Genomic DNA, 26,453 nt, shown 5'->3' on the forward strand with positions numbered 1-26,453 from the left:
GGATATTGAGGTTGAGGCTGTGGCATAGACCGCAAGGGAATCTCATTTTGGGGGGAGAATTTATTCCAACCACAGTGAGTACGGTACAAAGCAGGCGCAAGGGCCTTAGCCACTCGCAAGCCATGTAATGTAATGTAATGTAATTTGACTTATATAGCGCACAAATCACCCGAAGGTCTCAGGGCGCTTGCTTAGGGAACCCGTCCTGGTATTCCCCTGTGAGATACCCCGGCAGGGTATCCACAAGGTGAAAGCCAGGCATCCCACCGCGAGGGGCCGTAGTGGAGATTAAGCAAGCTATTGCCCAGAGTCGCAGAGTGTGACCCCGTGAGTTGAGTAGGCACCGGCGCGAGAATTATCGAGTCCGTGGAATTTTTGAGCCCGAGACCCTGCCGCGTCGGGAATCGAACCCTGGTCCACGGCCGCTCTCAGCCTCCGGGTCTGCCGCCTCTAACCACTGAGCCACACTTCTCCACATAAGAGCCATAAGAGCGCTCAGTAGACACAGGCACTGGTGACGCAGGACGGGACTCCTGTTTCTGTTGTTGTTTTCCCTGTTTTTGTTCCAATTTTGTTTTTGAGCTTTGGGTTGATCGTCTTTCTCAGACTTCGACCCGGAGTTTGTTTTTTTATCTTTAGCAGAAAAGGGCTTGAAACCTAAACTATTACGGCCTATGGTCTTATAAGCCGCCGTAATAATTCTCGGTAACTGTCGGGGTTTATCGACATCGGGGACTTCATGCAAAGCATTAGACACCTGAAAGTTCACTGCATCTCCCTTTATATTAGAAAGGACGCGATCGGAAATTACGTCAAATGAGCCAACGAGTCTCATTCCCAATTCAACCGCAGCCTCAGGTCAGTGTTCACCTCATGTACACGGCCGCAAAGATTCTACCCCATGACTCGCAGTCACCGGCTTCCGGTACCAAGTCCTTGGGTAAACGAATTTTAAGAATTCAGTGTTTTTTCTACAGGACTCGAATTAGGAAAAACTGCTTCCAGCTGGTCAAATTTCTCATCAAGCCAGAAAGGCATATCATCCTTATCCTGGGGATGCTTGCCCATAACCGCATTAACCATGACGAGACTAAGCTTCATCCCGCTCGGTCCAGCTGGAAGTGCCGCAACACCAGGGGCCCCGCCCTGGAAATTGCGGGTAACATATTGAACCAAGGCCCTAATAACTCCAATTATAGAGGTATATAGGAGCCTCAACTCAGCAACAGGGACTGCCCCCGCACGAGGATGCGGGTAAATCCAGCCAAAACAGGCCAATAAGCGCCTGGAATGGACAAAGGACCTAATCTAATCGCCGTTAAACTGTGGGGAAGGGCACCATTAAACCAAACACGGTGCTGCCATGCAGAAATCGGAATTTCCTGTGTCTTATGAGGAACATTTCCATGGGCACGGGTGTGTGAGTATAAGTGTGAAACACCTGAGTAGCTGCATCCACTGCAGGAAATGTCACCCAAGAGTAAAAAATCTCAAACGGGTAAGCTATCTCAGCACTCACTACCAAAATAACCGCCATGCCCTCCAAGGCAACGTTATAAGCCTGCAAATGATTGCGGACCGAATGAGACTATGCTGTGGTATGTCAACGTCACCCATAACGACACAGACAGGATCGGTACAATGCAAAACAATGTAGCACAACTGGGTAGCAATTCAAAAGGAAACCGTTTTGAGAGATTCAAGCTTGAAAAGACCTATGTAACTATAGGTAGGTTTATCAGTCACCACTGTTGACAGGAAACAATAGTGAAGGGGTTAAGGACTAATATAAGCACTACTCAAGCGTCATGAAATAAGACCACCACTGTTAGGGCGCCATGTTGCAGGGATTCTGCTCAGACACAGAACTGTGCACAGAGACTCAGGAGCTCAGTGAATTAGGGTGTGCCAAAAACTCACCTTAGTACCCAAAATCCCCTACCAGACTAGCATCAGTGTCTCATTAGCTCTTCGTCCAATAGCAAAGTTACCAATGATTAGACAACCCAGAACATGCGACTTAGGATACCTCAGGTAAGGTGGGAAACATGAGCACTCTTTCGTTATACTCTCATACCAGTCCAGAATAGGGGTTAAAGGGAGACACGAGCAAGTTTAAAATGTTTATTTTAACACCGTGATCTCAGGTGCAGCATCTTAGCTAATACAGGCAGACATATGATCTGAAATAAGATTGTCAGCATAGTTACTATTCCATAAAATACAAAGGGAGAAAGCATGTTATAATGCTAAATGGAAACAGGTTAAATATATACCTATATCTCACCCTCCCCTGCTAGTAGGTTATTTTATAACTAAAGAAGGTCTCTTAGGCTTGCATAGGCGACCCCATATCTCAAAGATTAGCAGGAGTGAATCACATCGAGTTCTGCACAAGCTCTCAGAATACGACTGTTCTCCAAGTGTGTTCAATCATGCCTACATAGTGTATTATCAAAGGCGCCAGTATCTGAGTTGGCCACAGCTGCATATATGTTATGGCTAGAACATGCGCTGATCAGTTCGAACAACAGCAACAGTGTTGATATAACCTTGAATGCCTTGGCACTCACTGTACAGACTAAGCTTACTAAGCCTAGCAATGTAGAAAAACATGTTATTCTCATGTGAAGCAAAACACTTAGCCCAACTCTAAACAATAGGTAACGTGTGTGCAGTGTGCAAAAGAAAGCAAAAGGTAAAATGGCGTTTAAACTTCTAATAAGCTAATGCTAACTTAACACTGTATGATTGCAAGGCTCAGCCCAACTACATTACAATGAGCTAATGCTCACAAAAGTGCTGAGAGAGAGAAAGTGTAGAATTCCAAGCTTTTAATGTGCAAGAGAAGCAGCAGATATTGTTGAATGAAGCAGGCAAATTACTCCCTAGAACTACATAGGCGCAGTAAAGCATACTGGCGTGGGCAGACAGTCCTCTACAGAGCAAGATTACTTTTTTGCTATTCACAATCATGCTAAAACAAATTCCAATGAAATTCCATACATTTTGCATTTCTCCAACAATGAAGATAGAAAGGCTTTCAAACTGAGAGCTGACCAGTTTGGGTAGTACCTTGTACAAAAAACGATCTACCTGGGGTACAAAAATGGTATCTCAGCCCCTTAAATAAATGGAGAGTACCCGAAAATTCAGCAGCAGCTCACACCACCAACAGATAAGTAGTGAGCAGCAGGAAAGAAGGATACGTGGTGCTGAAGAGGACACAAACAACAAAATGAACATGTCCCAGTGAACACTCTGGAGGCAGAAAGGAACACATCTGGGACACATATGGTCACCATCAAGTTCTATGCAGTGCTGTAATGTGCTGGTGTCAGACACCATGTATGAGGCTACTGTAGCAAGATAACAAAAACTGTTTGCATGAACTGGATCAAAGAGCCAGGTAAAGTACAGAGCGAGCGCTTCGTCAAGCATACTTTGCAATGGAGGCACTTCTTTGAAAGTTCATGGACATGTTATGGAATATTAAGACTTTGGTAGAAAAGGTTACTTCTTACCGTGGGATGCATTTCTTCAAAGATTGCTTTGTATTGTTTTTTTAGGTCTCGTCTAGGCAGCGCGCACACGCTGCTGTAGGAGATGACCTTTAGAAATTTGTCAGCTCTTTTCAAGTATTTGTGCTTGTGCTGGCATCCACCTGGCGGGAGAGAGCAGCGGCACGCAAATTGAAAACAGATGGCCTGTGCGTCGCTGCTTGCTCTCGTGGATGCCACCACAAGCACAAGTGCTTCACTAGGCTTGTTGTTTTAGTGAACCTCTCGTGGAGTGCAGAACTCGGATGTCGTTGTTTGTATTTGCAAACTTTACAGCTCTAAGGAAATGCAAATTATGCAAATTAGTTGGCGAGAGCTATTTAAAATCATCCTCGAGTAAAACAGATTGTGATGCTGCTTACGTGTGGCATCACTTGCCTTAATGCTGATGTAAGCCTCTGCCTGCACTCCCGGGCTCATCTCTTCGGCATCTCCGCAATGAGGAAGCACCCGCCATTGGTTCCCAGGTGTTACTAATAGCTTTTGCCGTGGAAATGGAATCGTCATGGGTGCGCTTTGCATGTTGGTAATTGCAGTTCTAAAGTATGGTAAAATACATTGAGCTTAAGCTTACTTACTCTTTCAATGTATTTTACCATACTTTAGAACAGAGGTCTTCAAACTTTTTTAGGTTGAGCCCCCCCAGCTGAATTTATTTAGATGTCTGGCCCCCCCACCACTTGACAAAAAATTCTGGAACCTGGTATTCTACATAATCGTCTGTCATCCGCATTTCTCAGTCCATATCTGGCTAATAATGTTAAACACAGTAAGAGTGTTTAGAAAACTGCAGGTTTGCGAGTTGGTGTGGTGAAATGACAGAGGCTTACTACACAGTCCAAAACTACATTTTTCAAGATAAAATGTGTGCAAATTGTTACGGGTTCTCCACTTAATTCTTGCAAAGCCTCCTCAAAGAAACTTCTGTGGTCAATAAAATGAGTACCATTAAAAGACCATGCTCTCCACTGAGAAGCACTGTCCAATGGCATTAAAAAAACAATTTCAACTCTGGCCATCCTAAGCAGCACTGGGTGTAAAATTTAAACTGCAGTCGGTGAGCAGTGAGCGAATTACGGCAGTGCTTCTGTATCTGATAACACATGAACGAAATAACCTGCAGAAAATCCTGGCACATTTTAAAAGCCCTTCTGGAAGGAGAATGCCATTTATATTCACAAAAGATTCCAATTTCAACTTTTTCTCAATCCTTCTGCAGAAAAGTGCAAATAAGCATATGCTGGAGCAAATGGGTTTCTCATACTTATGCTTTTCTACCTAAGCGCGCTATGGTGAGCCCAGGCGGTCACTATGTTACTGTAAGTGACAAAAAGACCACTGTTAAATACTTTGCAAAACAATAAATACATAAATAACATACTCACGTTCTTGTTTTCACTTATTCTCATTCACTTGCACTCTTTTCCTCTTTCTCTCTCCCTCACACACACTCATCTTCTCTCATTCCCTATCCCTCCATTTTGTTGCCCAATTTTACGCTTCTTCTTTCCCATTTCGGTTTCTATCTCTTCCTTTCTCTTTTCACTCCCTTCTATTCCACACTCACTTCCTATCTCCCTCTTCCTCCTACTACCACCCATTTTTTTCAAACCTCCTAACCTCTCTCTTCCTCTGCACGCCTTCTTTTTCTCACCTTTCAGTATATGCCTCTCCTCAATTCTAAGGCCTCGTTCATCCCCTTCCCCTGCCACGTTTTCTCGTCCTCCATTCTGCCTCTCCCTCTTCCACTCTCCTTCCTCCTCTGCTTCTCCCTCTTCCTCTCATTCTCCTTCCTACACTTTCTTTCACTCTATGCCCAGTTCTAATCCCAGATCCTTTTATGTGTTTCATCTCCTGCCTCCTCCGGCTTGTCTTTAACTGTCCCAGTTCCCTCTGGGTGCCAGCAAAGCGTGGGTATAAATGCCGGGTATGATGCCCCTGCCCTTACTCCGGACAGATCTGGATCCTTAATTGTACCCAAATTAATCTATACCGGAAAGGGCGCGGTTTCTACAAGGAGCCCGAAAATCTCTAAATTTTTTCATCTTACTGGTTACGCTGTTAGACAAGTATTGCAAGGACTCTGGAGAAGGGGACGCTATTTTCGTGGTGCCTTCACTACCTCTTCATTATTTTTATGCTGCCAGCAGCCGGTGAATAATTTTGCAGATATCACGAGCCAAGAACAGGCGCCAACGCCCATTGGAATTAAAGGGCTTCTCTCGACCCCCCACCCCTCCTGCGTCTCTGGGTGGCAGCCCGGGATGAGACCGCATCAGCTTCGCAGACACACAGCCCCCTTAGAGTTCTTCGCAGGTCTTTTAATGACCTTTTGCATGTTAATCAGGCGTTGATGGTTTTCACCCCTTCTTAGGGCCCCTGCAGCTCCTCTCTGCCTCTCCGCCGTGGGAAACAATGAAAGGTGAAATTTTATGGTGGAGAGCGCACCCCCCTGAGATGGCGGCGCGCCCCACAGTTTGAATAACTCTGCTTTAGAACTACAACTACCAACATGCAAAGCGCACACTTGATGATTCAATCACCACGGCAAAAGCTATTAGCAACACCTGGGGAGCAACAGCGGATGCTTCCTCATTGCGGCGATGGAGAAGAGATGATCCCGGGAGTGCAGGTAGAGGCTTACATCAGCATTCAGGCAAGTGATGCCACACGCAAGCAGCATCGTGATCGGTTTTACCCGAGAATGATTTTAAACCGCTCTCGCCAACTAATTACTATCATTTGCACACTTTACCGCTCCTAAAGAAATGCGAACACAAACAACGCCATCAGAGGTCTGCACTCCACGAGAGGTTCACTAAAACAACAAGCATTGGCATAGCCAATAGGTCTCGCCTTTAGGATCTTGTAAGTAGAAAAAAAGAAGTATCAGACTTCACGTTTACATTTGTTTTTTTGAAAACACAGTTTTATTGATTTTTCCATAAGTAACCATCAATTCCATTACAATTATCAATCATTCCTCCCCCGTCCCGTAATTAGTCCTCGAGACTCAATATGCAATTACAAGCTTTCGATTCATATCCTTTTTGTTCAGCAAGTTATAACCTTAACATGCTACTTCTTATTCCGGCACTTCATTGTAACGGTTCCCATGGAGGTTACATGTTCCTTCCTTACTTAACCAATTAACTAACTTCCCCATCCCTTCCCTCCCCCCAACCTGTCCCCGGTGTGTCCTCCTATCAGTCCTTCCTATAAGTAAAGTGTGTGTTGAGTTCCAGCTAAATCGTACATTGCGGGGCACATTCCATACCATGCTTCCTCTATGCCTAATTGGCTTATCAGCACTTGAACCAGTTCCTCTCATGCTTACGCCGTTTCTAGCGCTTTTTCATTATTCTGCCGTTGTGCCTGCCGCATATGAACAGCCCCCTCACTACTAGCCCATTTGAGGAATTCGGCCTTCCACCTCCTGACACTAGGTCCCTCTCTCTTGCTTTCCAATGCATCGTAATTTCCCTCTTTGCCAACTCTAGGCCCATATCTATAAGCTTACTAGTTGTCTTAGTTTTGGGGGTGTGAGGGAACCAAGGAAGCACACAGACAGCCATATCAAATTCCAAGCTGCGCTCTGTAACCAGATTCAGTAAATCTCCCACCTCCGTCCAATAGGCCCCCACACTCACACAACTCCACAACATATGTTTCAAGTCTGCTCCCACTACCACGCATCTAGGGCACATTGTGTTACTACTGCTATAAAAGTCTATAATCTTGCCAGGAGTCAAGTACGCTCTGTGTATTACGAAGAAGTGCACCAGCTGGAACCACGCATTTCTGGTCCCCTTCCAGGCCCTACGCAGTATATGCCCCCATGTGGCCTCCGGTATGATCTTCCCTATACTCTCCTCCCATTTCAAGCGCAGCGCATCAAGTGGGGCCAACCCTTCATTCAGCATTCTGGAGTATAAACATGTAACTGCCTTAAATGTACCACTCACCATCACCACATATTGACATGCCATTGTTGTTTTAGGTTCCATCATTTCCTCCTTCCAATGCTTTTGCATCACTCGCACCAGGGCCGCATGTACCAGAAAGCCGCCCCTAGGGAGGTCAAACCTTTCCTGCAACACCCGATACGTTAAGAGCACTCCATCCTCATACAAATCCCCAAGGACTTGAATCCCTGCCTGTTCCCGGTCCCATAGCGATGTCCAGTCTCCTCCGTGCGGCAGCGCAGTGAGCATCCCCAATGGGATTTCCGGCGCATAGCGGTGCTGCACCCCTGCCTTTTTTTTTTACTTCTGTTCCAACACTGCAGCAGCGTCCTCTCTTCCAAGGTGAGATCACAGAGTTCTATGCGCTGTTGCATTACTATGAAGGACAGGACATGTCTCGGTATCCCACTACCTCTTACCGATTCAGGCCCACTAAACTCCACCACCAGTGTAAGGATTTGTAATTGCGCCGCTAAGTAGTACAGCTCCATATCTGGAACCGCCAACCCGCCGTCCGCTCTCAGCCTTATCAAAGTCCGGAGTGTCACTCTCCTCCTCCCCGATCCACAGATGAACCCCACAATCATGTATTTTAAGTTTGCAAACACTGAATATGGCAACCATATATGCAGAGTACTGAAAAAATATAACAGCCAAGGCAGTGCCACCATTTTCAATAAGGCAATCCTTCCCATCACTGACAACGGCGGTGTACTCCAGAAGGCCATGCTTCCCCTCAGGGTTCTCACACACCTTCCGATACCACTCTAGGAGGTCATTATGGCCATGATAAATATGGACTCCGAGGCATGCTAGGCAGGACGGCTCCCATCGCACCTCTATTGGCATCTCAGGCGCCACCATCCCCGGGAGCACAGGAAGTAAACATGTCTTAGACCAGTTAACTCGCAGACCCGACACCTGTCCAAAGTCCAATAGCAACTGTGCTGCCCCGGTCAGTGCCTCACCCGTGTTCACCAGAGACAACAGCAAATCGTCTGCATATAACGATATACATTGCTGTGCCCCACCTGAAAAACCAGTCCCTCGTACCAACTTCCCATTCGAGCCTGCACTGCCAACGGTTCTATTGCCAACGCAAACAGCAGCGGGGAGAGTGAGCAACCTTGTCCTGTCCCGCGGGCTACCTCATATTGGGGAGAAATCATTTGTCAAACCCACACTTTAGCTTTTGCTGATGTATACAGCACTGACGTCCATCTCACAAATCCCTCACCCAACCCAAATTTCCCCATGGTGTTGTACAAATATTTCCATTCTAGGCTATTGAATGCTTTTTCTATATCTAATGAGAGTACTTCCGCCTGGGGCGCACTTCCAGAGGCTTCTCCCAAGACCCTCAGTAGACTCCTAACATTGGTGGTAGTGTTCCGGGTAGGGATAAACCCTGCCTGATCCTCGTGTACCAGACTAGTCATATGCTGCTCAAGCCGCGATGCCAGCACCCGGCTAAGAATTTTATAGTCCGTGGTCAACATTGATAGTGGGCGGTACCCCGCCTTTTCCGTGCTCACCCGTCCCCGTTTTGGCAGGGGGATTATGAGAGCCTCACGCATCGTTCCCGGCAGCTGACCCAATTCCCTTGCCTCCTCGTCGACTTCCAATAGTCAAGGCGCCAGTATATCGATATATTGCAAATAAAATTCACCCGGCAATCCATCTAACCCCAGGGTCTTATTCCGTCCCATCTGTTTAATGGCACATCTGATTGCCTCAAGCGCTTGCTCTTCTTTTAATTGCGGAAGCGTCAAGTCCTGCAAGTATACCTATATTAGACTCATCTGTAGTCAGTTTTCCTTATAAAGCCTCTCGTAGTACTTCCGGAACTCATGCAGAATACCCTTCTGGGTATAAACCATGTCCCCCCCTCCCCCTCTCCGTCTCCAATGCTAGGATTGGGGAGCCCCGCGGCGTAGGATTCGCTAACCAAGCTAACAATGTCCCCGACTTATCGCCCTCTGTGTGTGTCATCTCAGCATACTTCTTATGGTCAAAGCAACGCAACCTCTCTACTTCCACGGCCACCACCTCCTTGGCTTCCATCACTTTTTTCTGCAGTTCCAGGTGCTCCGGCCTCGCCTGTTCTGCCAACCTCAACTGTTCCTCTGCCTTTTCCACATCCTGCAATAATGTTTTGCGTACTCCCGTATATTTGGTAATACAGAGCCCCCGGGCTACCACTTTAAAAGCATCCCATTCCACTGCACTGGTAGAAGTGGTACCTGAATTCTCAGAGAAATAATATGCTATCCCCTCTCCTACCTCTCTGCGGAACACTGGGTCCTCTAGTGTCTCTAGGCGCAATCGCCACGTCGGGATGTCCGCCTTTTCCTTTGTCCAGTTCAAAGTAATCAGCAACGGGTTATGATCGGACAAAGTTCTAGTAAGCTACTCTGAATTAACCACTCAGATGTGAGTCCCTTGCTCATTGCACCATCAGGATTCAAGCAAGCCGGGCCGACGACGGCTGAAATGCCAGAAACCGGTCCCCGGTAGCTTGTTTCCTTCCCAGTGTAAGAATTGGCTTGGTAGTTTGGTTTGCCCTGTTCCCATCATGCACTGGGACAGGAACAGACTAATTTGCATATAGCCAGGTTCTGAGCTGGGATGGTGCAGTGAGCTAAAAAACGGTGTTGGATCTAGCCCTGATCTCTTGACTGGGTGAGAGTATTCTGCTTAATTCAGAGACTCTGTCCATCACCACCCCTTGTTGGTAAATGTTCTACATTAGGTGCGTAAATACTACACAGGGTTACTTCCCTACCGTATAGGCGCCCTTCAAATGCCACAAATCTACCCGGTGAATTAATGCACCCCTCGCAAACACTGAGTAACCTGTGCTGTAAACCTGCCCCCTCCATCTACGCTGCAGTGCCAATCCTTCCAACTTAGTAAGGTGCGTTTCCTGGAGCAATGCTATGTGCACCCCTCTCCTGACTAAATATGCATGGACCATGTGTCTCCTTATCATAGTGTGCAGCCACCGCACATTCAAAGTAATACATCGCAAGTCACTCATTGTCTCCATTATTACAATTCAACTTCTTCTCCATCCCCTCATTAACGTTGGACACACCGGTGAACCCTAGTACCCATACCAAACCCCAACTCCCCCATCCCCCCACCCTCCCAAGAACAGGTCCTAAAACAAAACTGTTAGTCCCCATCCAAACCACATCAACACACGCCACACACCTAAGCCCGGCAGTAGTTACTGCAGGCATGCCTTACGGGCAGTGAGAGGGGGTGGGGGGGCAGCGCCAACGGGTGACCGCTCCTGCTCATGTAGGAACTCTGCTATGATCCCCCTATAATTCCCATCCTACCCCCCCGGGCACTAACCATCAACTTATAATAACCTCATTATCGTGGTGTCTCCCCGCCCCGGAGCCATGTCCTAAACCTCCCCTTCCGTACTCATCAGTCGCGGCCTTCATTCCGCCACAGCATACCACTCAATCTGTCCACATCCGGGCATCCATCCACTAGCCCCAGCAGCCAACATACGATCCATTATTCCATTATTCATCCAGTAGACCATCGGCAGTGGCTGGAGTAACCTGCGGTATCCGAACACTCCCAGCGTCTGATAGTTCCGTGTCTGATTGGGGTTTGTCCTTCTCCGTGTCTGTACTCTCCGGAGACTGTAATGTCTGACTGATTGCCAACGTCGACACCGTTTCTAGTGCCTCCTGTTTCCTCAGCGCGGTCTGGGCCTGTGATGGCTTCCGCATCCTCAACCTCCTACTCCGAAGGCGCTGCGACTGGCGCTGCGGCAGACACTCAGCCAGCCCCCGTGATCTTTGCTCCGTCCGATCTGTCCCGGCTCAGTACAGTTCTAGTCACTCCCAAGCCTCTTCTGGGGTTTCATAAAAATGCAAACCACCATCCAACATGATCTTCAGTCTTGCAGGAAAAAGCAGCGAATACTAAATACCCTCTGATCGCAGTTCTCTCTTTATCGACAAAAAAAAGAGATGAGACGGCGTTGGATATCCAATGTGTGGTCCGGAAAAATATTCACCCTGCCATTATCCACCTTATAAGGTCCATCAATCCGCGCCTTCTGTAGCAATAAGTCTCTATCTTTATAGTACAAGAGTCTAGCCACCACTGGGCGCGGGGGTCGCTCCGGTAGCGGTGGCTTGGCAGGTACCCTGTGTGCCCGCTCCAACGTAAAGAAGGAAGATAAACCCTCTGCCGCCACTACTGTTTTCAGCCACTGTTCCAGATAGCTCACCATATCCGCCCCTTCCACTTTCTCCGGCAAGCCTACTACGTGTATATTATTGCGTCTGTTGCGACTTTCGGCATCCTCCGCTCGCCGTTCCAGCGTTTGAATGCGGGTCAGTGCATCCACCATCTTGCTCTCCAACACCTTTTGGGCCGGTTCCATTTCTTTCATTGTCCCTTCCACCTGCTTCACCCTATCTACTAGTTTAGCGTGATCTGCTCTCAGTAGGCCCAAACCGGTCGCCACTTGCACAATATCTTGTTGCAGCGCCATACGTGAGTCTGCGTCGCTGTTAATATACAGTCGAATTGCTTTTGCAGCCGTGGGTCCTGGATTTCCTCCATCCCCTCTGATTCAGCCTGCAATTGTTGCTCACCCTCCGGTGTCTGGGCCGCTCCACTCGGCTTCCCCTTTGGCTTCCCCATGACCAGGCGTACCAGTAAAGACCAAGATGCTTGCAGTCTACGCTGCCGCCCTGACTCCCGGGCTTATGGTCATATAAAATCAGCGATAAGGGAACTGTCCTCCTTTGATGTATCCTTCTCTGTGAGTTGCAATTAGAAGCACCCTTCCATTTGGCTTGCCAATCTCCACTCTTGTCCCAACCTCAGTCCTCTATCTCTGCGCTTTGTGTGCTGCCGGACAATCTTCCCCAGGGCGACGGGTTCCTCTCCTCAGGGTGCCCGGTAAACTGTTAATTCCCCACTCCTTCGCTATGCAGGTCCGCCTCAGTTGGTCGTCACCGGGTCTCAAACTCAGCCCGCGCCCCTCCCGCTCTCGTTCGCGAGCCCCAGCGGACCAGTCTGCCTCCACCACCAAGGGCCGCGGGAGAAGCTGTGCTCGCTCACCGTGTCAATCAGGAGAGCGTAGGGGCTTCCCAGCTCCGCTTCATTCCACTCCTCGCCTCCTCCTTGCACTAGGTCTCAAGGAAGTCGTTAAGGTGCATTCAGGGCCCCTTCACATTTACATTTACTTTGTATTTAGGATGCGGTAAATGTAAACGTGAAGTCTTACACTTCAGGTTTTTTTTGTACTTATTCATTATTTCGTCCTTTTTAAACTTGGTAACACTGAATGGACATTGGTTGCACCTCATTAGCACCAGTTTAACACCCAATATAGCAATAAAAAGCAAACAGGTGACCAGTGCAGCTTTGCTATAGCTCTTCAATCCCTGGGGGTACAGTACTCAGAATAATGTGATGCATGGCTAACCACTTATAAGATACAAAAGGCGAGACCTATTGGCTATGCCAATGCTTGTGTTTAGTATCATCGAAGCATAGTTATGCAAAACACAAAAATGCTTATATGATACGAGAAAACAGTTTAGTATGAAAAACCTAGTCTGGCCAGACCAAGATCTCCAATTGTCCCCCAAATATAAAATATGGGAATAAAAAAAGCTCTTCACCAGATAGTGAGGGTCAAAGTGGGACAGCAAGAATTGAGAGATGCTTATTTCAATTCTGTTGTGGTTTTCTTAATCCATTGCATCCACATTGATCTTTCAACTAAGGCCATTACAAATTCAATGTGAAATGAAGGTCACTTTAACAGAAATAACTACACTCACCCCAAAGGTTTTGAAGTCATGCATTACCAATGCATTACCGTTGTCAAAAACATACCTTAGCACGTTGATATTCTTACAACCGTATTCAATAATCCATACAGAGCTTTTGGGTAGGTAATCATTTACATTTCACTGCTTGCTTAACTGTGTTACGTTGATAGTATGGACGATACCTAACTTATAGAGGTCTACACCAGCTCGAGTTAAAAGCACTTTAATACATAACATGCGGTAGACGTTTTTAAAGAGTATTTCTTCAGGAGAGGGAGCGAGTACCCTGTGGCAAAAACATCCTGAGAGGAGACTGACACTCGTAAGAATTACCTGTGCTCGATTTCAGGGTCCACATGCAATTGAGAAAGAATCACAGTTTAGTTCTAACAGAGAAACACGTGGAAAGACGTCATCAGCAACAATAATACCTTTTGTATACCCTCCAAAGTGTATGTTTCATGGTAATCCATTACTTTTTTCTAAATGTTCTTTTTTCTTTTTTTTTACACAATACACACATTTAATACAATATACTAAATCAGGAATTCATTTTAGATAATGTTATTGTATCAGCTGTAAGATCCGTGAACTTCTAAGGAAAAAAAAGAGTGGCTTACTTCCAGGTTGAGGAAATGATTGTGGCAGGAATACCGTTTCAAGTACCATTCCACTGTAAACGTTACAGGTTTTTGACAATTCTGTGACACAACTGTTGAAAAAAGAGCATACAGTTTGTGCTAGTTTAGCAAGATCCACAGTTTTAAGAACCTAGAATAGCTTTAAACATTGACACTTTAAACAATCTGAACAAAATTATAAATGTATACAAGAATATCGATCAATTATCAAAGTTCCACACAAACAACACAATAACAGAATAGTTTAATAAGCTTTTCCTCCTGCTTTCAGAAACCAGTTCGGCAGAATCAGAATTGTATAATGAACATCACTGAGCTTGTACCACCACCGCTCACCACCATGGTGATGGCAAACTGAACATCCCTCTAGAAAAGACGAAGGGGAATATATTGGTGTACATGATCCTCTGCTTTCACAAGGTTCATAATGGATTCCCCACTAAACACAAGTTCGATACATTATTCAATGGTAGCCTTATACTACAGCACAAAGGTGGAGACAGGCATAACCTCCTGACAATTGCCAAAGAAAGTAGCAACTTAAACCACTTGCCTTCAAAATTAAGTCCCTCTTGAGGCGATTGGAGCAGTGTGATGGAACACTCGGCTAATAGGTGGCACCCAAGTGGCCCACCCCTTGGTCACAGTAAAACTCCTCTACCTTCATTTGTGTCAGCCCTAGGCCTGGTGGATGTCGGGAGGGTGCATCACACACATGGGGAGGTTACACCTTGTTCTCCCCAGCCAATGGCTCCTTTTCCCTCCTCAACAACTTCTTTATCCCACATGCATTTCGGATACAGTTTTGGATATTGCTGTTCTGACACAGGTGCTCTCAGATCATTCCCCAGTAATCATTGGACTCCATGTGGGTTGTCAGTGCCGATGTTCGGATGGCACTCATTGCTTTGGCATCTACAGAAACCAGAGTATCGACAGACTACGGAGCACTCCATAGAGAAATATTTTGCAGTCAATACCGGCACAGTAAAGTCAATGAAGATGCTGTGGGAGGCCCTGAATCCCACATTGGGGGTCGGATATTAGATATCCCCCCAGGCTGCGACAAAGGCAGGCGCAAGATTTGGTAGTTCTGGAGGCTCGGATGGCAGACCAAAGGGTGCAGGGCAGCCAGGCAGATGGGCAGAAGGCGCGTCAACAGACCCTCCTAGCGGATGTAAGGTTTTCTTGGCGAGCGGCCCAAAGCCATATCTACCAATGGAGAAATAAGTCCAGTAAATTGCTCAATTTGCTATTATGGGGGCTCAGGTTCCCCCCTATGTATCCCTCTTATACACGACTCGGTGGGCTCGCTGCTCATTGACCCCAGTGAGGTGGCATGCCGGTTTGCGTCTTACTTCCGGCTTGTTTATGCTCTGCAGGAGACGCTGTATGGGTAACAGGTGGACAAATTTGGCACTGATCCCTATTAGGATTCTCACAGGGTAGGAGTTTGTCAGGCTTGGCGGGGCTGCATGCAGGGAAGGTACCCTGGTCAAACGGAATCCCCTGAGAGTTCTTTAAGGCCTTTATGTAAGAAATAAATACCCAAAGACAGAAAAATAAAAAAACACAGATACCCAACAGTTGACTTTAATTGACTGCGCAAATACAGTACTTGTATAACCAGCCTATTTGACCATTTACCACCTCAATAAAGTGACAGTGCGAGTTAAGTGCTAGCTTCCCTCTATATCGAAAGGAGATCAGAAAGTGCCTGTGCTACTCGCTAATAAATTGGAAAATAAATAGTTTCTTCCACTACTACGGCTCCCCACAACTCGTTACACTGCAAAATTGCGTTCACCCAGGCATAGTACCAGTATTCCTTATGTTGACTTTCCTCAACTTGCATAGCCATTCCATATATGTGGTGTTCACGGATGATTTCCAGTAGCAAAAAATAATAGTCTGAAATATAAATAGGCTGAAATATAAATAAATATAAATAAATCGTGCACACTTTATCACCAAAATATGTTGGAATGGCGAGGCCTAACAAGGTGATACTAGAGGGTTTAACTGTGTATGCTACCTTTAGTGAACTATACCTAAAGAGGTGTATCCAATTTCCGGAAACTGCCATACACGACAAAAACATGTGCTCTCAGTCACCTACTCCTTTACATCCTGAGCATTTCTATTGGCAGTTTAACGTTTTGTTAAGCCTCTAGCGGGTATAGTAAGGCATCCAACCATTAGCAAACATCATTCTATTAACGTTTACTCCTTTCAACGAAGAAACCCCATAATAAAAATTCTCGACCAGATGTCCCTGTCGATCTTTATCTCTGTACGCTCCTGCCATTCAACACATAGATATAGACAGTTACAATATCTTTAGGCTTGCTCTAGGAGATTAATTTCACCATATAAAAGATATCAGACTGTTATCGAACTTGTTAAAAAAAACTGCAATTAATTTGCAACGAATATTTATAAAAAGAAACAATATGAGAGGGAAGATTGACATTTAATAAACTGTCATTTCCATAAGGCTGGAAAAGAGTGCATTTTTAATAGTAAAAAGGGACAAAATGTAAGCAGTAGCTATCTAAGAGGGATTTGGAGTGAAATATCCCTAAACCTTTAAATGAATATTGTTTGGTTGGGCTTTTAAATTGTCCCTGTCCATCAAGTAAAACCGTAAATGCACATACCCCCAGTTTGACTAACAAAAAACTGAACTCTAGAAAATACACACCATCTGAAAAATCAAAGATTAGAATACTGTGATCATTTACAAAATCTAAGGGCAGCAGCCTCAAAGCCAGCTACATCCAAGAACTTGAGACAAGGGCAATAAAGCAGCTGGTAACGTGAATGCCACAGTAGGATATCTATGCACTGAATTTAACACGGGTGAATTACAGACGATGAAAAGCCTTCGATCTTTAATGGTGACGTGCCTTGCTGCTGCTACTTATTCTTACACACTGAAGAAATAAGCTCATGGTGGAATTGGGAAACCAGAAGTAGTTTACTTTTCAACAGTTTCTAATAAGAGCTCTAGGGAAACCACACACACACATGCACACACGTTCTGCGGCTAATCAATCTCCATATCCACCAGTGTGTAGGCATCAAGATCATAATGAATTTTAAGCATCCAGGACCTCATCACCAATCTTAGAAAAAAATGGCAATATGGGGAACCTCTGTCATTTCGGCACACAGGTTTAACACTGGTTACCCAAATGCCAGGCAATGGGCCCTGTAAATAGACATGCAAGGAAGAAGAGGAACTACTCTGCAACAAGCTAACACAATTACCTGAAAACACTGAACAGTAAACTCTAAGACAGTTGAGAAATTAGCCTAGTGTCACAGACCAGTTTTGGATCTGCTCAGGTAATTACACTGAAAAATGGCCAACTGGGGAGTAAACGGTTTCAAAGAAAAACAAACTTATTGAATATCAATTCTAAGAAACCTTATCACTGAACTGTTCAATAAAAACTTCAAAGACGAATGGCATTTACCATTTAGTAGAAATCAATTCATGGAGTGGCATTTTTTTTCAAAATTAAATTATTTCGTTTATGGTGTAATCTTTAAACAAAAATGTAGTCTCCTGGGGTTTCTTCTCTGTTAGCATAGAACCTTTTATCTTTAACACTCTTTGCATTCCCATGTGCTGCCACTAGATGTAATCGCCTTTAAAAAAAATGCTGTGTTGGAGGATAGGGAACTATCTTTCTACTGTTTTCCCCATGTCATGTTCTTTCTCCTTCCGGCTTCTTCCCTTTTCCTTTGTCTGTGTGGGGACCCCCAACCCTCTACTCATTTTTTAAATAAGTTTATATTGCCCCATTCTATATCAATGCTTTTCTGGGAGGCCCACTTGACGACCATAAATCGAACTCTTAACCATTTCTTATCCTGCCTTCTTCTACCTTTATCTCCTAACCTCTTTTTCTTCTTTAATATTAAGCCAACGTTCCCTGACTGGAATTCTCTATTGGGGTTTATTTCTTTTAAATATTTTTTTCTATTACTAAATCAATATTTTTAAAGATTCCCCTTTTTGGATCAATTTTCAACAAACATTTCTATTTATTTGTTTTTCCACTTTATGGGTTTTAGCTTTGAAGATATGGACTTCTACTATATTTCCTATGAATGTACATACTAAAGTCCAGATAACCACATACAAAGTTAGAAGGATTCAATAAGTTGGAAATCACTACAGCAAAATAAGCAGTGTAAGGGGGACCTTAGCAATAGTTAACTAACATCTACTTCCTTGAGTCCATGGAAAGGATTCACAGGCCAGAGAATACAAGAAGATGTAGAAAGAAAAACTAAAACTGCACATTGAAAGAAATCTCCACCTCAGAGTCACACCGAGAATACTCTTCTACTGACTACCTGAGATAAAGCCTTGGAGGTAACTCGTTTAAGTTTAAACCAAGGCCTAAACTGAGGGGAAAAGGCAACTGTGCAAAAGACGAGGGAAACGCCACTTTCTGCCATTAGAAGGTGTTTTTCTGAAAGAAGGCATATGCTATAGCAAAAACAAGATAGCTGGTTGACAACCTTTTATCAGCCAGGCTCACTGAACTTAATCTTCCAGTAGATATGTTGGTAAAAGTCAGGGGCGTAACACAGGCCCCCGCAGCCGCCGTGGTGCGTGGGGGGCAAGCTCCAGGAGGGCCCCCTTAGCACAGCACTCCTGCTGCAGAGCTCCTGATCGAGCCCGGAGGGCCCCCGCCCCACGTACCTTGCAGGGAGGCCCCCTCAAGGATTGTTACGCCAGTGGTAAAGGCGCTTTAGTGCATGCAGGCTACATGAGGTGCATTGTTAGCGAAGCACTAGGACAACTACATGTTTGGAAGCCTGGAAGGAGACTTACAATGTAGTCAAACCCGGAAAGGAGGTTGGTTTAAGCACCACTATAGTACCAATGTCTGCCTGCCAGCCTGCAGGTATTGATATGATCATATTTGCTGCCAGCATGTTCGTTAATGGATCACATCAAGATATTAGAGTAGTTTAGGCTAGTGTTGGAGTTGATTACTTGGTGTCCTAGAGCAGATCCGAGTTCTTTGACAATGTACACGAGGCAGCCTGCACAATCCTGGCTCTGGCTTGTATGCCCAGCATAGATGGCAGGGTCTAAATCTCACCACTGTAATCGAATAAATAACCTTTTAAGTCCAGGACTTCCTTCCTGAACTCGAATGGTGATCATCTACAAAGCTCATACATAAATGAATTAAACAAATTAAACAGTAGGTTCCATGCATGAGAGAAGTTCCTTCCAATTGCAGCACAGAATCAATCAGTGATTTTATATTTTGCCAATACAAATCACTTTTTTGAAATATGTTCCGTGATTAAAGAAGACAAAACAGTATGTTCCGTGATTAAAGAAGACAAAACAGTATGTTCCGTGATTAAAGAAGACAAAACAGTTCTCCAATGCCAAGTGTTGAACAAAGACAAAAGATTTCAATCACACTTCATTCTGATTTTAAATACTCACCTTTAAGAATAATGTCAGTAGAATTATACATCGTTTTTCGAAAAAATAAAAAGCCGGAGTCCTGAAATCAAAGAAAAAATTAGGCTGTATTAAACTGTATCATAGCAAATCTTTTTCAATATTTGTTTACCAGTTAAACACATTGTCCAGAGCTTCTAAGTAACATAGGTTTACAATAACGAACAGAACTAGGTTTTCAATGCTTGATATTTCCAAGACACAGCAACAACCCCATACTGAGCAACTGCTAAAAATATACAGGCCCGGCACTTAGACGGTACAAGTCTAACTTTTGTTATTGTGACAGACCCCCTCCCTTTTAGTAATATTTCTGTATACGCTAACCGTAATTGGGGTGTACTGCGACGAACAAACAGCTCCCTGTCTGACAGAAGCGATTGTGTGCTTTCAAATGGGTCCTTCTTCAGGTAAGATTTATCGGAGGGTTCATCTGCCTGTTGTATCTGTAAAAACAATACGCCCGACAGTGGATCCCTTCAATCGACAGCATCTAAATTGCTATCCCTCCGTTATTCTGACCTCATCTATGTCCATGAGAATAGGTATGCACACTGTATCACAGCCACTGTCACAATGCTATTCCTAACGGAACTCAACAATTTCGAACAAAAGCACAGGTGCACCAATTTTCAAAGGAAAAACAAGTATACAATGTATTCCCAAACAGCAATCTTCTTCCAAAGTTTTCTTTATTCCAATTTTAAAAACATTTATAAAAACAAGGACATAAGCATCACTTGTAGAAAGTGGCATAGCCGACGCGTTTCGTCCTTGAAGCGGACTTCTTCAGGGCTGTAGATGCCAAACACATAAATATACATATAAATGCACATCAATAGGCATAAATGCAAATCACATCACTTTATACAAACATATAAGAGAATATTGTAAAACAAAATGAAAAAAAACATCCAAAACGTCTATATTTCTGCATTGAAGCAAAAAACTACTAAAGACAGACTTCTTATAGTATGATCAAATGAAAATTCATTTTACAAACCTAAAGTCAATGTTTACTTTTAAACATCTCCATTATAGTTTATATACAATATATAATTTCAAGCTCAAAGGATCCTATAGGGCCTATGTACACATGGATCCATAATAGGAAAGATGCTTTACTAATCTTCTAATCTTTGCCACTCCGATCATCAATCCTGCATGCCTAGGAGGAACAATGTTCGGTTAACTAGCTTGTTTATTTTGGCCAGTGCTCTTTAGTAACAGCTTAACTTAAACATTCCTCCTGTTGTGCATATTATTTAGGAATACAATAGAATTTGGAAAGCACAAAAAGCACTATTTTTGGAATTCATTAAGTGTGGTGAACACAAATATTTTAATAGGATCAAAATAAATCAAACACTAGGTGAGTCCGATTTCCACACATTATCGTTTGTACGCTGAATAGTTTTATCAGTAAAACTCTGTCTCTGCAAACATAATGGTAATTTCAATAAAAAATGTGTTTGCTGTAATGGTAGTATGCTACCACACCATGCAAACTCTACTTCAATGCATGACTTTCTCCTCCAGGCAACTAAATTTTAGCCATACTGAACAGCCATGCTGGTATACAACATGGCTAAAATACATAGGCAAAGCCAATAGCTCTTGCATAGACTAAAGCTATTGACTGTGCCAATGCATACCAAAGGTGGCCATTGTTTTTAGCGGAACATCTTTGTGAAGAGATTTTCCTTATCAGAGTATTGGAGTTTCCTGAATGGTCACTGGAATGGCTTACAATTGGATAGTCGGACTTGTCACTATGTGTCACATGACAATGCTCTAGCCTTTTTTTTTTAATATTTCCCAGGGAATTCTATTACGCAGGCAACTAGTAGTTAATACTGTCTAAGTTAAAGAGTAACTCCTGGAAAACATGACACTTACAGTGATACCACCAAGTAACCAACATCTTCAGGACCCACACAAAAAACAATCCTCATGTGACACCCTGAGAAAGTCTAGGAAAAGACACCTTTTTAACAAGAAGCATAAAATTGTCTACAGAACTAAAGTTCCTTTGTCTCTCAACGGTGGGCTCAATGGGTATTTATGTGGTTACAATGACTAGGGCATACCTTGTGCTGCTCATCTGTTGTTGCTGGAGAAGTTATTTGGCCTTTATCGGCTCTCTCTGTAATCCGTGCATACCAGGTGCTGCTCCTCTGTTGCTCTTGGGTGACCCAATTGGCATTTGTCCAGCAGCCTGTAACAAGTGCAGGTTACATGCTGCTTATCTGTTGTTCCTAGAGAATGTATTTGGCATTTATCCTAGATGCCTTAAACCAGTGCACGCTACATGCGAAATGCGACATTTAGCTCCTGGGTGGAAACTAGCCTACTCTACCAACTTTTGATGAGAAAAAAAATGAAATATCATTTACAAGCAGGGCATTAAAGTACTGCCTTAACTGCACTTCTATCTCAACTCCTGTACTATGACCTTGTACTCCCTCATGGTGTCTTCCCTTAACCTTACACACTCCTCCACAGACACGATTAGATGTCACCTCAGTTGGCTATAGAGTAAAATAATTCAGAGTCACAATTCAGATTTACTTTGGTCTCTTAATTCAATTATTTATTACTAGCAGCCCGCCCCAGTGTTACCTGGGGCAGAAATGGGCTGGGGGCAGCATTTGAGGCTTGCGTGCACTTCTGCCCCCGGCCCGTCCCGTCCCGGCCCCCCCTCCCACCTGATCCTTACCTCAGCCACCGGTCCCGCTCCAGGCGCCCCACCCGCACAGGCCGCCACTCTACAGGCGCCCCGCCCGCACAGGCTGCCACTCTCGAGGCACCCCGCCCGCACAGGCCGCCACTTCGCCCAGCAGCAAGCAAAGCCACAGCAGTCCTCCCAGCAGGTCGCGATCTTCTGCGCCATTTCCGGAAGTGTTGCCAGGGAGCGCAAACGCAAATGATGTCATCACGCAGACGTCGCGGCCGGCGCTACTTGCAAGGGACTACTTTATTTTTATTTCGAAATTTTTTAAACAACGTATATTTTTTATTTTTAATAGCCTATGTCCTCCTGCTTGCCCTAAGGTTTTCAAAGATGTCTTGGATGTTTTGATTGGTGGTGTACTTTTCGAGTTTACCTGGCTCAAAGGTTTGTGTTCTCTCTTTATAATATTAGTATAGATGATTTGGAATTCCATGGAATTCCACATAAAATATCAATAAAACAGCATTTCATACAAATCACAATACTTAAAATACAGAAAGGTACAAATTCAATTTTTCTAGGTTACAGCCAAAGATACAGAGTCACTTTTCTTCATTATACTTTGGGACAACAGAGATCAATAACCAAAACACAAGAAGTTATAAGTTCAATTTTTCTTAACTGCATCCATCAAGAGGTGGAAATGTTTTTTCTTCAATAAGTTCATCACTTCTAATGGGAAATAATGTTCTAGTAGAGTATACTTGCGACCAATTACAATCATTTCAGATGGGTAAAATTATTTACTATCACCCTGGTTTTATAAAATAAAATAATCTACATTTGGTTGGCACATATTTAAGAAGAGAGTACAATTATCACCAATATACACATAACAATTTACATAAATAGTTAAAAAACTTTTTAAGAGGGTGAACATGGAATAGCCATAGCAGCAAATATTTTGTAAAGTGCTAATGAATTACATAAAGTGCTAGTGCATTGAATACCCTATTCTAGGACACGAATGATTGACCAGGAGCTATGTTTCAAAGGAAATGCGTTTAGGAAATTAACTCTCTTACAGGAATAATAATCCACAATTAAAAATCGAATATTAAGTATCATGTTTAGTAACTAATTAAAGTGCTTAAATTGCCTAAAAAGTTCTGGAGCATAAAATCACATCACTGAATACTATAAAAACCTAAGGATGGGGCGTGTCCAAGATGGCGGCGTGATCGGACGCAGATCTCAGAGGCTCCCTGCCCGATCCCGCCTAAAAGCACTCATATGCATTGCCTGATCTCCCTGAAGCACAGGAAAACGTAACACAGCCACGACCCCAGAACCCGGTCGCCCGTTCGGCACGCCTCGTGGGAGGCTCTAGACGCCAAGGATACCTGATCGCGGCCCTGTAATGGCCGCCGCTCCGGAGCAGTGATCGGCCGAACACCCACTGCCCCGACCTCCCTGGCGGCGGGACTGGTCGGTCGACTGAGGAGCCTGACTAATTGAGCCCCCACCGCTATCATCGGAGCTGTGGCCCAGATTGACGTGCATTCCTGTCTCCGCGACCCGGCCGGTGGTGAGGTGCGGACCGGCCGGCAGTCGCGAAAATTGAGGCCACGGCTTTAGGCCTTCTATCCCAGCGTTCACGACCTTTGGCGCGGCCCTGCCGGCGCGCCCCTACAGCGCAGGAGCGGACCCCACCGGCTACTGACCGCGCGGCGACACCCTCCCACAGCGGTCCGGACCTGAGAGGGTGCCCCGGACCGACCTGGCACGATCCTGAGGCCGACGGAGAGAACGGCGCTGCAGTGACCTTGTGGTCTCCCCGGGATCGGGGAGCATTCTGAGGGGGTGCTGGGCGGAGCCGGGGGGCCGGGACCGCAGCGGAGAGCTGCCCTCAAGCCAGCCAAATGCAGAAGGTGAGGAGAGTGGAGGTGGGCACCACAGCAAGGGCTCGGGGGGCACAATCGAGCTCCCGGTGAGGGGGCTGGCCGGAGGGTCTGCGGGTTGGGCCGTATTTACGCCCGAGAAGCGGGACTGCGCACATTCCTGTCTGAACTATTGGAGTCTGAACTCACTTGCCGTTGCCGAACTGTATTGGCCGGGGATTCTGCGGGGAGAATTGCGGCTGCTTAAAGTAGGGGGCCGTTCTCGCTACACACCTGACCGGCTGCGGCTGCTGCCCTCTTTGGATGTCCGACCGCTGTTAGACCGCCCCCGGTGCAGCTGACCCTGCTACCACACCGCTGACCATTGAGCGGTACACACCCTGTAGACATGGACTTCGGTAAAGCCGAAAGAATCGCGGTGTGACCTGGCGGCGGTCCGCCCTTTATCGCTGCTGCCACCCCGGGGGGAGTGGAGGGTGAGCCGACCCCGGGATAGCACGATTCACCCCTAATCTTAACGCACCGAACTTCAGCACTTACCTCCGACCACGGAGGCTCACCACCCATCAGGGGGGCTAGTCACCCATCAGGGGGGCTAGTCACGACATGGCGGGACAGAGAGGAAAGAAAGGGCCCCAGACACTCCCTGAACTGTTGGCCAAGACTCAGCCCAAGCCCGGTAAAGACCCACCCTCCCCGGTGGCCACGAAAACTTCACCAGCGTCGGTGGATGACCAGACACCCATCACCAGATCGTTCCTGGAGACGTTGTTTAACTCCCTCAGAGACGACTTCAAGTCCTTAAAGCAGGAAGTAGCGGGTGAGGTCCGAGAGCTTCGACAAGACGTGGAGGGCCTTGGGGAACGGGTGGTGGCCATTGAAGAGCCGGACCAGACCAGAAGCGACGAAATCGTACAACTCCAACAGAAGTCCTGCGACTCACAGACCAGCAGCTGGACCTTCAGGCCCACGCAGAAGATCTTGAAAACCGTTCTCGTCGTAACAACATACGGGTCCGGGGGTCCCTCAAAAAGCAGAGGGGACCGATGTCACAGGGTACTTGCAGACCCCATTCAGGACCATTCTGGGGGAGCCAGCAGACTTTGACATCCGTATCGACAGAGCGCATAGGGTTGGACTACCTCGGCGTGCCTCTGCTCCGCCACCGGACATCTTGGCCTTCCTCCCTGATTTTCCGCTAAAGAAGCGGATTCTCCGAGAGGCCCGGCGAGCACAGCCCCTTCAATTTCAGGGTAACCCCATAGCCTTATATCAAGACCTGTCGACCATTACCCTACAAAAGCGAAAGGAATTTAAGAAGGCGCCGGACTTCCTACGGCAACAAGAAATCCCCTACTCCTGGGGCCACCCGTCAGACCAATATTTAAATGGAACGGAAAGTTACACCAATTGCGATCACTTAAAGACACTTGCACCATCCAGGGACTTGACCAGGGAGATGATGAGCCCAGGCCGAGTGCATCGCAAGGGCCGTCCAGGGGGGGCTGGCAGACGGTGGGCCGCAGGCGGTCCCCTTCACACCGCTTGAAACCAGACTCCTCTGTCATCACACAGGAACGAGCAATTGCGGTAGCGGAGGTGGCCAAAGAGACCTCTTCCTCTGAATGATTGGTACTCTTGGTAGGGAGATCACTTACAGCCCACACCTTACCCGTGTGATGGGGGCCGTGTGATGATGGGGGGGGAGTCGGGTGGGGGGCCGAAGTGGCCGCCATTGGATATGACTCGTGTAAGAAACATTACCACAGCCCTGTGTGGACCAAGAGGACTGGGACTATACCTTCTCTTGGTTTGGGGACGGGGCGGCGGGAGTTGGGAGGGGGGGATGTTCACTTAGATCTGAAACAATGGAATTTGAACCTGAACGAAGAGTTTGACAGTTGGGGTGTTTTTGGGGGGGGGGGGCTGGGGCGGGATGATGGGTGGGAACCAGTCCCGAAAGGGGATTGTGGCCAGCGGAATTGCTATGTCTTATAATCATTCTTCATTGCTTTGCCTAGCCCTCTGTACGCTTCTGAATGTGCACATACCCGCACGAAACATTTCACATACACTTTCCATGCAGTCCGAGATATCAAAGATTCGTCTCGTACTGATTAGTTTGTCCCCCATTTGTCTGACATGGGCATACTCCTTTACTCTGCACTGCCCAGCTCACTCGTCTTATCATGGCTGACCCCACTTTGAAAGTACTGACTCTTAATGTGAAAGGGCTGAATAATCCTATCAAGAGGAGAGCAATAATTTCCTATTTAGAGAACTCCAGGGCCGACATCTGTTTATTACAGGAAACCCACCTTTTGCCCAAGGACTGGCACAGAATGCGCTCGCGCTCCTTCCCCCAACAATTCTTCTCTTCCCTT

General features: G+C 45.8%; 1 protein-coding gene across 1 annotated transcript in view; it reads right to left on the reverse strand.

Annotated features, from left to right (window-relative positions):
* The window catches only part of TMEM87B (transmembrane protein 87B), a 317,565-nt gene that overhangs the window by 266,563 nt on the left and 24,549 nt on the right, over window positions 1-26,453 (reverse strand). The window contains exons 2-3 of the mRNA XM_086927209.1: window positions 19,477-19,537; window positions 13,968-14,059 (exon numbers count right to left, since the gene is read on the reverse strand). Coding sequence (XP_086783335.1) covers window positions 13,968-14,059; window positions 19,477-19,537 — 153 coding nt within the window. The remainder of the gene's footprint in view (window positions 1-13,967; window positions 14,060-19,476; window positions 19,538-26,453) is intronic.

Source organism: Lissotriton vulgaris, chromosome 6 (assembly GCF_964263255.1).
Source record: "Lissotriton vulgaris chromosome 6, aLisVul1.2, whole genome shotgun sequence".
Lineage (NCBI taxonomy): Eukaryota > Metazoa > Chordata > Amphibia > Caudata > Salamandridae > Lissotriton > Lissotriton vulgaris.